This window comes from Impatiens glandulifera, chromosome 8 (genome assembly GCF_907164915.1).
Source record: "Impatiens glandulifera chromosome 8, dImpGla2.1, whole genome shotgun sequence".
Taxonomy (NCBI): domain Eukaryota; kingdom Viridiplantae; phylum Streptophyta; class Magnoliopsida; order Ericales; family Balsaminaceae; genus Impatiens; species Impatiens glandulifera.
The window spans coordinates 4,700,936-4,713,554 of NC_061869.1; the positions used below are offsets into that span (position 1 = coordinate 4,700,936).

Sequence of the window (12,619 nt, forward strand, 5' to 3'; positions counted from 1 at the left end):
GGTCCGTGGAAATATGATTTTTCGTTTAACTGCCATTTCTCGACACTCTCGAGTAATTCATTCAGCGCGAATTTACACCAATTCATTTGTTTTATCTTGTTAACATCCGTCAAAGATTTTAAAATTTTGAACCTGCAATTTTCAAAATATAAGCAAAATTAATAACAATGCAATACATAACATTTTCTTAAGTATAAGATTGTTGTTTACCTGTACTGTGGATTTTGTGTTGTCCATAAGAAGCTCGAGACGACATAGATGACAAAGTCACGCTTGAAATTGTCATCTGCATTGGTGTTTGATAAAATTTTGTCGGTCATTGAGAGAGTGTTAGGAGCTCCTTTATTTTCATTTTCACCCCACCTCCTCCTCCAATCCTGCAGCATGGATATGTATTGGGCTCCATCCGATTTCTTCCTAGTAGATTCAGTCACTTCAATATCACCTCTTGGAAGGTCCAGAATGCATTGGACATCTTCTTCATCAATTTTTAATAGCTCCCCATTGTTGAGGAGAACAGCACTTCTTCTAACATTGAAATTCTTCACCAAGTAACGGGATAATTTGAAGTTGCATCTAGATATTCCCAAAGAGAGTAAGGAGCCGAATCCAATTTCTCTTCACTGTTTTCATCTCAATCATTGTATTCGTCTTTTTTGCTTCATTCTTCTTAGAAGCATCATATATAACCACTTGTTTATTTGATTCCTAAACATTACAAAAATGTCGCAAGTTAGATTATATAACCGAATGTACTAAAGTAAAAAATGATGAAGAAGTTACCATTTTGTGTTGAACGAAGAACGCGAGCAGACGATGAATTTTCTCTGATGATTAATGTTAGAGTTTTCTCTGAAGAACGCGAGCAGACGATGAAAATTGCTAGGATTCGAAAACAGATGGATTTGAGAAAAAGAGAGAAATATGTGAATGTCTTGGAAGATGTTGAAGATGGTTGAGTTAATCAATTGCGTTTGTAAATCGCTAGAATTGCAGATGAACTTGAGAGAGAGAGAAAAACCTAAAATGTTTGGGAAGATGAAAATGGCAAATGAAAGGGCGGGCTTCTGGGCTTTTGGGTTTTTAGACTTTTTTTATTTTTTATTTTTTTTTATTGGGTAGGCCACGGAGACAGTCGCGGGAAGAATCGCTCTCCCAGGCCCAGCAACTGTCTGTATCATTTCTCTAAATATATATATATATATATATATTATCTATTATTTAAATAGAAATAATAATAAAGTAATAATATTACCTTAAAGTAAAAATCAAAAACTTGTCTCTCCTATTTCTAGCCAACAAAAACTTTATAATAATAATAATAAAATAAGTAATGAAGCCAAAAATCCAAAATAACAAATTGATTCTTTCTCTTACATACCTCGAAGGGGCACAGCTACAACTTCAGCTTGACTTTATTATTAAATAATAAAATTAATTATATAAATCCTTTTTATAATTTAGGAAAATAAATTATTTCTAAATATTATTAAATTAGTCTATTATTAAACTAATTTAAAAAAAACAACTTATGTTTGAATAAAAAGATTCTTTTTGTGTAGAGAGAGAAAAAGGAAGTGAGAACTGAAAATATAAAAACTAACCTGCGGAGTGTTCCATTTTCTAAAGCCTTTCATCGTGAAAATGTCGATCGCCGCCGCCCTTTCTTCCCCTCACCAACCACTTGGTTTGACTAAAATCAACTTCCGCCGCTCATCAAACTCGCCGTCGCCGTTGATCACCGCAAATCTGAGGTCAAACGCCGCCAATTCCATTACACTCTCCTGTAAAGGGAGCTACAATCGCTCTGTTTTGGTTTTCTCCGTAGGCAATGGAATTGGAGGTAATGGTGATGACAAATCTGGGGGCGGCGGAGGTAGTGGTGGTGGTGGTGGTGATGGTGGTAAGGGGGAAGGAGATGGGTTTGATAAGAATAAGGAAGAATCGATCTTGATTCTTGCGGAAGTTGGACGGTCGTTAGATAGTATACCAAAAGATTTGGCGTCGGCGATTGAATCTGGGAAGATCCCAGGATCTATTATTAAGAGGTATTTTGAGCTTGAGAAATCGTCATTTTTTCGGTGGCTGATGCAGTTTGGAGGGTTTAGAGAACGACTTCTAGCTGATGATCTCTTCTTTGCAAAGGTTGCAATGGAATGCGGTGTTGGTGTCTTCACTAAGGTTATCTCTGTTCATATGATTTACTGTTCAATTGTGGATGAATCTTAACGATTACTGTTTATTTGAAATGGGTATTGCCCTGGTTGCAATTATAGTCATAATCATTAGTTGGATCCCATTTGTTTCTGGTTTAGACTGCTGCAGAATATGAAAGGCGTAGAGAAAACTTCTTCAAGGAACTGGAGATTGTTTTTGCAGATGTGGTATGTATGTTTACATTTCTGAATTCATTTTAAAAGCTTAATTTTCAGGTTTTGATTGGGTTTTTCTGTCTTTAGGTAATGGCTGTTATTGCTGATTTTATGCTTGTGTATCTTCCTGCTCCAACTGTGTCTTTACGACCATCTCTTGCTCTAACAGCTGGACCTATCGCCAAGTTCTTCCACAATTGTCCTGATAATGCATTCCAGGTTAGGTTACTGATCTATGTCTTATAAGGGTTTTATTTTGAGAATGAATATCTTCGATTTTGAAAATTTTGTTATTGTTACAGATTGCTCTATCTGGAACATCCTATTCCTTTTTACAAAGGATTGGTGCTATAGCGGTAAGGATTGGTGCTAATGCCATTGGTTTAAAATTGAGATTTGTGAAATTCGATTTAATAATGATGAATTTTGTTTTGGCCAGCGTAACGGGTCAAAGCTCTTTGCAGTTGGCACTACAGCATCTCTGGTAAGAATGAACTTGATTACGAATGAAATTACATTTGATATGTATGTGTAACATGGTATAATACTTAATTGTTATGTAGGTTGGGACGATGATTACAAATGCGTTAATTAATGCGAAAAAGGCAGTTAATAAGTCTTCTGAAGAAGAAGTGGAGAATGTGCCTGTATTAGCTACTAGTGTTGCATATGGTGTTTACATGGCTGTCTCAAGCAATCTTCGGTAGGTTCAAATATTTGTCAATATATGGTGATGGGATAAGTTTTTACGGGTTTTTTTTATCTATTTTGTTTTACCAGGTATCAAATAGTGGCGGGGGTGGTGGAACAAAGGATCTTAGAACCGATGCTACATCAGCATAAGTTGATTCTAAGTGCAATGTGTTTTGCAGTCAGGACAGGAAATACATTCCTAGGCTCATTGCTGTGAGTAATTTGACACTACTAATTCATATTTCTTAATCAAACAATTTTCTTAAACATATCGAATTGTTTGAACAGGTGGGTGGATTACGCTCGTTTGGTTGGAATTCAGAAGGCTCACGACGCTGAAAAGGTCGAGTAATTTGATCATTTTCTTTCTCGATGATTGGGTTGAGGTGGTAGAATGGTGTGCAGTCAAATTTGCTTTGGTTTTTTGTTTTGAAAGGAAGTTACTTTTCATTATCCCACATTTAATGCGAAAGTTGCGTGATTATGTGGTGAAAGAACCAAATAAAAACAATTACAGTGTTGTGGTTCCAAATGTTATTGTTAGTTAGCAATGTTGGTTGATCAAGGTTTTAAAATTCTTTTGGTTTATTTTTTCCTAGATGGGATAAAATTTCGTTTTTTTTTTTAAATGTTAATTTTCGCTTCTCTTTTGAGTGCGACTATTTCCAGTTGGTTAAGCATATAGTCCGCAAATAAATTTAATTTAACCATGTATAGAATTTGTTACCTAACATGCTCGAACCTAAAACCTCAAGGAAGGTGGGGATATTGAGCTCTTGGAGCGCTAGAAGAGGAGATTAAATTCGGTTTATCAATGTAGATTTTGAATAAATCAAAATCAACTGTTTTAACTTAAAAAAATTACATTTTTTCATACAAAATAAGGAAAAATACCTTTAATTTTTATTGTAACATAAATGTAAATTTCTAATCATAGTTTGCAAATAACTTTAACATGATAAAAAAGAAAACATTTTTATACAAAACTTAAGAACCCATATAAGCAAGGCCTAGTTTGATTCCAAGTTAAACTATTCTCATCTTATAATAGCTTCAATGATTCATAATGAAGCAATTAGCTCATTGTCCATACAGGCCCTGATCTTGATCTCTGCTTTATTCCCATCTAACTGAACAACATCACAACATTCACTTCTATCGTACTGCAAACAAAAGAGACAAAATCAACGAACTTTCCAATTTTAGAAACAAATTAAGGAAATTGTCTTCTTTCAAAAATGGAAATACAAACCTGAATGAGCTCTGTCAGAGGAGAGACAACCTTAACTCTGTGTATAGAATCACCCGAATGATTACCTAAAGAACATGTCGTCAGGTTCCTGTCCAATACCCTGACATACTCCGACGTGATATTCTCCGACGACTTTTGAACGGAATCGAAGAAGAAAACGTGGGGAGTTTGACATCCATCGCTGATCGGAGGCCGCCGCGTGTTGAACATGTATTGTGGAGGTCCTTCATGGCTTGCCCACGGTTGGAATGTCTCTAGAGGTCGCTTAAGTAAGCTCCGGGGATGGGTTGTCTCGTAGATATAGACCGAATAGCCCCACGAAACAGAGAAAGTCCATGACCAGTTCGAGCCACGGTGGTAGCAAATGGTCTGTTGGAGGAGCCGGGAGGAGTCGACGGCTGCCGCCGTCATAATGTGGGCTGCGGATTTGAATCGGTCCTTGGTGGGGAAAATTGGATTAACGATATCGAGATGGTGGAGAGAAAGGAGTGGCGATTGTGGGTGGGAAGATAGAAAGCCTGATATGTCTCCATGCAGATCTATCTACAATAATGTATAAAATTCAAATAATTTCATTCGATCAATCAAAAGGAAAACTTTAAAAGATCAATTACCTGATGAATCCCTTTTTCAGGCGTGAGAGAAACACCCAATTCATCAACACAATATTGAGTGATTAAATCAGCAGAATTCAAATGTGGGTATCTCCTCAAACACCCTTCCAAGTCCTTAACCAAAGCAGCCGCCAGCGGCTGGCTAAACGCGAACCCGGCACCACCAAACCCCTGATCAAACGAGAACCAATAGTTGGACATCAAAGTCTCAGAATGCCCACCAATATACACAAACTTGGTATGGTCATACTTAGCCAAAACCTTCACCCAATTCTCCACAAAGAAGACAGAGTCATCATCCCCCATTACATACCATCTCACACCATCATCCCCTTCCCGAACCGTTTCCAAAATCCCATGAACCATTCGGGCCATGATCGGGGCCACATGGCCTGATTCCTCTATAAGGGTGGAGATGTTGTCGGAGACGCGAAGAGGAGGGGAGGAATCAGGCCAGGCCGAGGCTGCCCCGGTTGGGGCAGAGTCGAGGAAGAGATAGCCTCGGGTTACATTGGGCTGCCACCAGGATTCAATGTAGGCATTGCGGTGTTTCCATGCCTGGTTAGAACCGAGCAAACCGAAAACCAGATGGGTAATGTTGGTCGGAGAATCTTGATTATCCAAGTGGCCGAATGAAGGAAGGAAATCATAGGAATGGGTGAAGAAGAAAAGATAGAACAAGTAAAGGACTAAGCCTGAAAAACTAAGGTATTTGCAGAGATTGATAATGGAGTTTTCTGATGGGAATTTGAACATGGAAAACGCCATTAGAGAGAAACAGAGAGATTCTTCAAGTTTTAAAACTTCATTCTCTACCACGACTTGTATTAAATTATTATAATATAGATTCAACTATGAAGGTTTAATATAAAGAACAGTTCTTCATTCTTCAACAAATATTATTAAATTCTTGAAAATATTTTAGATATATTGTGACGTAATTGACTGTTCTTATATGTATATTATCATCACTTTTATTTGTGTTTACTGTTCATTTCCCTTGTTAAATTGGGATCATTTTAGAAAAAAATTAAAAAGGTGAAATTGCTTATTTCACTCTTGATAAGTTCTTGGATCATTTTGATTTAATTATGAACATTACTTTTTAAAAAAATATTATTTTAACTTATCTTTTATGTCTTTTTCTCACATTTGTCTTCCTATATTAGGAAATTAAAGTTTATCTACCTTTAAAAAAAGTTTTAAAAAAGAGAACACAATAAGTTTAAAATATGTGAAATTTTAGTTAATAAATAACTTTATTTTGAAAAGAATATTAGTAAAAGTTAAGTTATTTAAGAAATGTTGATGGTTAAGTTAAGCTACTTTTTCTTTTTTTATTTAAGTCAAAAGTTTAATTATTTAATTAAAATTTTGCATAAAATAATATTATAATTGAAATGTAAGACGTTATAAAATTTATTTATCATGAGTTAATTATACGGAAAAAAAATAAAATAAAAATATTTCCATAAATTAGAAATCTCTATTTTGCGCTCTTATTTTTGCGACTCTTTAGATTTATCCGTATTAATTTTGCAACCTACTAATATCATTAATATTGCAACCTACTAATATTGGAAGGAGATATCCGAATTCAAATTATTGAAAGTTCCTCAATTGAATAACAAAACATTGAGAGTCAAAAATATGAATTCAAATAGAATTAAAAAAAAATATGTGAGAAATATGATGTTCAATTTCAGAATGATCACTTGATTTAACTTAAGAAGAGTTTTGAATAATTATTTTTTAAGCTATAATCTCAAATCAAAGCTTTATATAAAGAAAATGAGACTTTACACAAAAGACAATTAGGACTTCAAGAGGATAATAAACTAAAGTTAATAAACAATGTCAAAAATTGTAATTGATCAACCTTCACAAAGAATTTTCAACTCCATGTTGATTTTGACTATTTTTTTAAATTTTGATTTGGTGCAACTAACTTTGTTTTAAGGGTTCATGAGGATTTAATATAATTTTCCATTTGATTAGTTTCATAATTTAGTTTATTTAAATAATGTTGATTTATAAATAAAGAATTAAGAGAGAATAAAAACATGACATCCACTTCAATTTTAATTTAAAGTGTTCTAAGTGAGAATTAAACTTGGTGACTTTTAATTTTAAAAAATGTTTTTACTATTTAAATTACTTTAGTGAGTTAAATATTGATTTATAATAATTTTGAAAATGTAAACTTTTATTTATTTAAAAAGTATTAATATGTAATAATAAAATAATAATATTTTTAATCAAATTCAGTGTTAAAGACTTAAAAGTGCATATTAAATTATAAAAAATTAAACTCTACTCCAAATTCCAACGTGTATATATATATATATATTTTTTTATTTTTTCTTGTTGGATCAGGTTAGCATCTTTCATTAAAATATATATTATTATATTAATTAGAATGTATTTATAATTAATAAATGAATTAATTTGATAAATGAATTAGGATTATATTAAAAAAATAAGATATTAATTTATTAATTTAATATTCACATATGTAGTTCCTTCCTAACACTGTACACAAATTATATATATATTCTACAAAAATTAAATTATACATATTTTAAAAAAAAATTAACATAATATAAATAATAATCGTTTAAACATAACGATAAAAAACAATACAAACCAGGAGGTTCACCTTGTCAACGAATATAATAAGATTAATCAACAATGAAAACATAAACAAAAAAATGTTCACTTACGAACAAACATAAACAAAAAAATCATTTTTTAACGAGTTTGAAAACTTTTAAGAAAAAATAGATAAGTTCACCTACTAACTTCACTTGTTATCGGAAGATCTCCAAAATCGTCATAATAATAATAATATTGTGGGTAAACGAATCGATCGACCACGGTCAATGAACGTCTTACTATTCATTTTAAGCGAAAGATTTATACATATTTATTTATTTTAAAACCCTAAAAGATTTCTCATTAGTCATATTATTTTATATTTTTTAATAATTTTATTTTATTAAATATTAATACTATTAAAAATAAATATTTTAAAAAATATTTAAAAAATAATAATTATTCCATGAACTTTAAATATATGAGCTAACATCCATGTGGGTTAAGGTTTTCCAGACATGATTTGATTGCAAACATTATAATATATATATAATCATTAATTATTTTCCCATGTAAATCTCACGTCTATAGCCCAGCACTAATTCTACCACCAACATAATTGATACACAAATTATTAAAATCTAGTAACAATTATAAATTTGCTTAAGAAAATACTTGTAAGGATATTTTTCTCAAAGATCTTTTAGCTTGTAAGTATAACACATAGTTTATGTTTACATTGCCATGATCAATGAGTTAGAGTTAAGAAAAAATTCTTACTTTATAATTGAATTCATTATAGTTTTTTTAAAATCATGCATTATTTAATTTAATTTTTCTTTTGGTACATTATTTTTTAGTGTACATGTCTTTTAATGCATTTAGGACCGTCCTAGTTTAGGATAACTATACGAGAATAATTTAGTCTAGTTATTTAAATTTATAATAACACTATTAAGTTGTGAGTTCAAATCTATTTTTAGGGGTGTTGAATTTAGGGGTCGGGAAAGTTTGCAGCTAGGCGACATGGTCGGCCATAAGGTAAGGCCCACACGGGCAACCTTGCCCAACTAAGATAAATTATTGTTGTTTAAAATTATACAAACTTATTATATTTATTTAATAGTATCGGGGTTGCCCTGAGTTAAGCGAGCTACGCCCCTGGGTTAGGAGAGACTAGAGAGTACCGGTTTGAGGACTGGGTACAAATAATTAACTTCAATTTTTTCTGAACTTTGGATCAAGATTCAAGCAATTAACTCATTGTCTTTACAAGCCCTGATTTGTACCTCTGCCTTATTTGCATCTAAATGAACAACATCGCAGCATTCACTTCTATCGTACTGCAAAAACAAAAGTAAATGAAGAATTGTTCACATTAAACAAGGTCCACGAACTTTCCTACGTTAGATAAATGAAAATAGGAAGTTTCACAAAAATTGTCTTCTTTCAAAACCATTTTTATTATATACCTGAATGAGCTCTGTCATGGGAGAGACAACCTTAATTCTTTGTATAGAATCAGCCGAATGTTTACCTAAAGAACATGTCGTCAAGTTCCTATCCAATACCCGAACATACTCCGTCCTGATATTCTCCGTCGACTTTTGAACGGAGTCGAAGAAGAAAACGTGAGGGGTTCGGCAGCCATCGGTGACCGGAGGCCACCGCGGGTTGAATATGTATTGGGCAGGTCCAGCGTTACGTGCCCACGGATAGAATGTCTCTAGAGGTCGTTTAAGGAGAGTCCTGGGATGGGTTGTCTCGTAAACATAGACCGAATAGCCCCATGAAACAGAGAATGTCCATGACCAGTTATAGTCACGATGGTAGCAAATGGTCTGTTGGAGGATGCGGGAGGAGTCGACGTTGGCAGCCGACATAATATGGGCGGCAGATTTGAATCTGTCCTTGGTCGGGAAAATTGGATTAACAATATCAAGGTGGTGGAGTGAAAGGAGTGGAGATTGTGGGTGGCAGGAGAGAAAACCTGATATGTCTCCTCTCAAATCTATCTGTAATAATAATAATATATCAAATTTCAAATAATCTCATTCGATCAATCAAAGGGAAAACTTTAAAAGATCAATTACCTGATGAATCCCTTTTTCAGGCGTGAGAGAAACACCCAATTCATCAACACAATATTGAGTAATGAAATCAGCAGATTTCAAATGTGGGTGTCTCCTTAAACACCCTTCCAAGTTCTTCACCAAAGCAGCCGCCAATGGCTGGCTTAACGCGAACCCGGCACCACCAAAACCCTGATCAAACGAGAACCAATAGTTGGACATCAAATTCTCAGAATGCCCACCAATATACATGAACCTGGTATGATCATACTTAGCCAAAACCTTAACCCAATTCTCCACAAAGAAAACAGAGTCATCATCCCCCATTACATACCACCTCACACCATCATCCCCTTCCCGAACCGTTTCCAAAATCCCATGAACCATTCGGGCCATGATCGGGGCCACATGGCCTGATTCCTTTATAAGGGTTGAGATGTTATCTGAGACTCGAAGTGGGGGGAAGGAATCAGGCCAGGCCGAGGCGGCTCCGGTTGGGGCAGAGTCCAGGAAGAGATAGCCTCGGGTGACATTGGGTCGCCACCAGGTCTCAATGTAGGCATGGCGGTGTTTCCAGGCCTTGAGAGAACCGATCAAACCGAAAACCAGATGGGTAATGTTGGTTGGAGGAACTTGATGATTCTGATAATGACTCGAGAGATGAGAATCAGGCTGCCGAATATGGGTATTGGCAAAAAGGAATAGATAGAACAAATAGAGAACTACTCCTGAAAAACTAAGGTATTTGAAGAGATTAAAATTGCAACTTTTTGATGCCAATTTGATCTTTGATGACATCGTAGTAGCCATTAGAGAGAGTTTATAATTCTTACTTACAACAGAATATCATCAAATTTGCTTCAATTTAATAAGTTTTAAGACTTTAATTTCTAAAGGAAAAGTCAAATATGAGTAAAAAAATCTTCATTCTTTGCCAACCCTAAACATTTAATATACATATTAGGCCCTTCATTGAAATTGGATTATTTCAATTATCTTTTTAGATCAAAGAAACTCCTTAACTGGATTCTTATAGTTTGAACTTAATGTAATTTTGTTTAAATATTTATGTATCCCGTGCATTGGCATGAGTAATAATATAAAAAATCGTGAAAAAAATATTAAAGTAAAAATGTTTAAAGACGGATCAACCCCCAATTCGACCCAAATATCTATTTACTCTCACATATATATTCAAATTAATCACAACTCTCGACCCGACAATCCGAATACTTTAAAAATTAAGCATCATTATATATATATATAGATTAGTTAGTTAAAAAGTTGAACTTATATGGTTAAAATGTTCCGCGTTCATCAAATTTGGTGTTGAATTTAAAATATAAAGTGTTATTAGCCTAGTTGGTTAAAAGGTTGTATTTATTTTGTTAGGTTAAAAATTCGAACCATACCTATAACATTTTTTATTTTATTTTTAACCCTTTTTTAGTTTATGGGCGGGTCAATCCATAATCCGACCCAAATATTCATTTATTCTCACATATATATCCAAATTAACCACAACTCTCGACCCGACAATCCGGACACATTAAAAATTAAGCATCATTATATATATATATATATATATATATATTTGTATATCTTTAGAAAATATGAAGACATAATGTATAAAATATTTGAAATATTAAGTAAATATATAACTTTTTTTTAAAATAAGATTTAGTAAATAACTTGTGGAGTTGTTTGATCTTGTAATTATTTAAAGAAAATAGTAGTGTTTGATATATGTGAATAGATGTTTGGTTTGAAAATAAATATATATTTTTTAAATACATTTTTAATTGTTAATATTTTAAAAACAAATATATATATATAAATGACCCAATATACCTGAATGGGTAAAAATGGTTTTAATATATCAAAAGTCACCAAGAGTGTGAGATGATGTTAACTTTAAAATTTAAATAAAATATATATATATATATATTTTGTTGTTTATATATTAATCATCATTGATTAAGAACTGATGGTCAGTTATCGCCTTCTCGATATTACAAATTTAAGGAATGCCGGTTGAAATTTAACCAATCGGTATAAGGTAATGCCGATTGAAATATAAGATAATACCGATTTGTTAGAATCGAATCGGTATAAGGTAATACCAACTAGAATCTAACCCATCGGTATAGAGAAAAACGAAACAAAAAGCTCAATAAAATACTGTGATTTCAAAAAAAAAAGTTCAATAGAATGCTTTCAAAGAAAGAAATCAAAGAGAAGACCTTTAAACAAATGATAAGTTAGTGCATACTATAATTAAAAACAACTACACAAAAATAAAGTGTTCAATTAGATGATTTTAATACCATGTTCCCAGAATATCAAGCTCGAATGCTGCGATTTACATTTTGACGGTTCAATATGTTGGTAATCTTATCTCGTAAAAATTACACGTAAATAATATATGAATACAATAAAATGATAATAGAACAGATACAATAGATTATGTAATGAGATGAAGAAATGTCTTCTCGTTTGCTTCGAGGCCTGTGAAATCACAGTTCCCTTAAAACAGTTTCACCATCTCCCGTTTGTGCTGGAGAGTTTCGTCGGTGAGTGCTTTCTAGGGTACAACGGAACCTGCAATGATTTAGCACAGAAAAACCACTACAACAGCGAACTAGACAAAAGTACCTGAATCACAATCACCGGGTTTTGCACAGAAATAGTCGAGTCAAGAAACTCGAAGAACACTCACAAGAACACTCACAAAAAATACTCACAAGAACAAGGAAATACTTTTAGAATTCTAGAGTGAGAAATGATAAGATCATGTGTGGAGAGGATTATAATGTGAAGAGATATTTATAGTTGAAAATTAAACTCACAATCAATTCTTTAATCCAACGGTCACGAATCATCATCCATTCATCCAACGGTTATCGTTGCTTTCCTTTTCATCATCTTTGCAAGTTACATCCTACAATAAATATTTTGTAGTTACAATAGCAATTAACACAATTTGTTAATTGCCTCATTCAAGACATTTATGTTATTTGT

At 33.1% G+C, this 12,619-nt stretch overlaps 2 protein-coding genes across 2 annotated transcripts; one reads left to right on the forward strand and one right to left on the reverse strand.

Annotated features, from left to right (window-relative positions):
- The first annotated feature begins 1,564 nt into the window (after positions 1-1,564).
- Positions 1,565-3,661, forward strand: LOC124911675 (protein RETICULATA-RELATED 4, chloroplastic-like). The gene is made up of 8 exons (XM_047452183.1): positions 1,565-2,181; positions 2,316-2,384; positions 2,460-2,591; positions 2,675-2,728; positions 2,812-2,856; positions 2,936-3,075; positions 3,153-3,278; positions 3,354-3,661. The coding sequence occupies exons 1-8, from the start codon at positions 1,645-1,647 to the stop codon at positions 3,415-3,417; spliced, it is 1,167 nt and encodes a 388-aa protein (XP_047308139.1). The 5' UTR covers positions 1,565-1,644; the 3' UTR covers positions 3,418-3,661.
- A 5,007-nt stretch (positions 3,662-8,668) lies between these two features.
- Positions 8,669-10,452, reverse strand: LOC124912505. The gene is made up of 3 exons (XM_047453141.1): positions 9,620-10,452; positions 8,999-9,541; positions 8,669-8,869 (listed from the first exon to the last, which is right to left on the reverse strand). The coding sequence occupies exons 1-3, from the start codon at positions 10,406-10,408 to the stop codon at positions 8,774-8,776; spliced, it is 1,428 nt and encodes a 475-aa protein (XP_047309097.1). The 5' UTR covers positions 10,409-10,452; the 3' UTR covers positions 8,669-8,773.
- Between the last annotated feature and the right edge of the window lie 2,167 nt (positions 10,453-12,619).

What these genes read in the sequence shown, in the direction of transcription:
- LOC124911675 (XM_047452183.1), top strand. Translation starts at nt 1,645, where the DNA reads ATGTCGATCGCCGCCGCCCTTTCTTCCCCTCACCAACCACTTGGTTTG. An exon ending in AGATTGTTTTTGCAGATGTG is followed by an intron (nt 2,385 to 2,459) that starts GTATGTATGTTT and finishes TTCTGTCTTTAG; the next exon opens with GTAATGGCTGTTATTGCTGA. An exon ending in TTGGCACTACAGCATCTCTG is followed by an intron (nt 2,857 to 2,935) that starts GTAAGAATGAAC and finishes ATTGTTATGTAG; the next exon opens with GTTGGGACGATGATTACAAA.
- LOC124912505 (XM_047453141.1), bottom strand. Translation starts at nt 10,408, where the DNA reads ATGGCTACTACGATGTCATCAAAGATCAAATTGGCATCAAAAAGTTGC. An exon ending in CTGAAAAAGGGATTCATCAG is followed by an intron (nt 9,542 to 9,619) that starts GTAATTGATCTT and finishes TTATTATTACAG; the next exon opens with ATAGATTTGAGAGGAGACAT. An exon ending in CCATGACAGAGCTCATTCAG is followed by an intron (nt 8,870 to 8,998) that starts GTATATAATAAA and finishes TTGTTTTTGCAG; the next exon opens with TACGATAGAAGTGAATGCTG.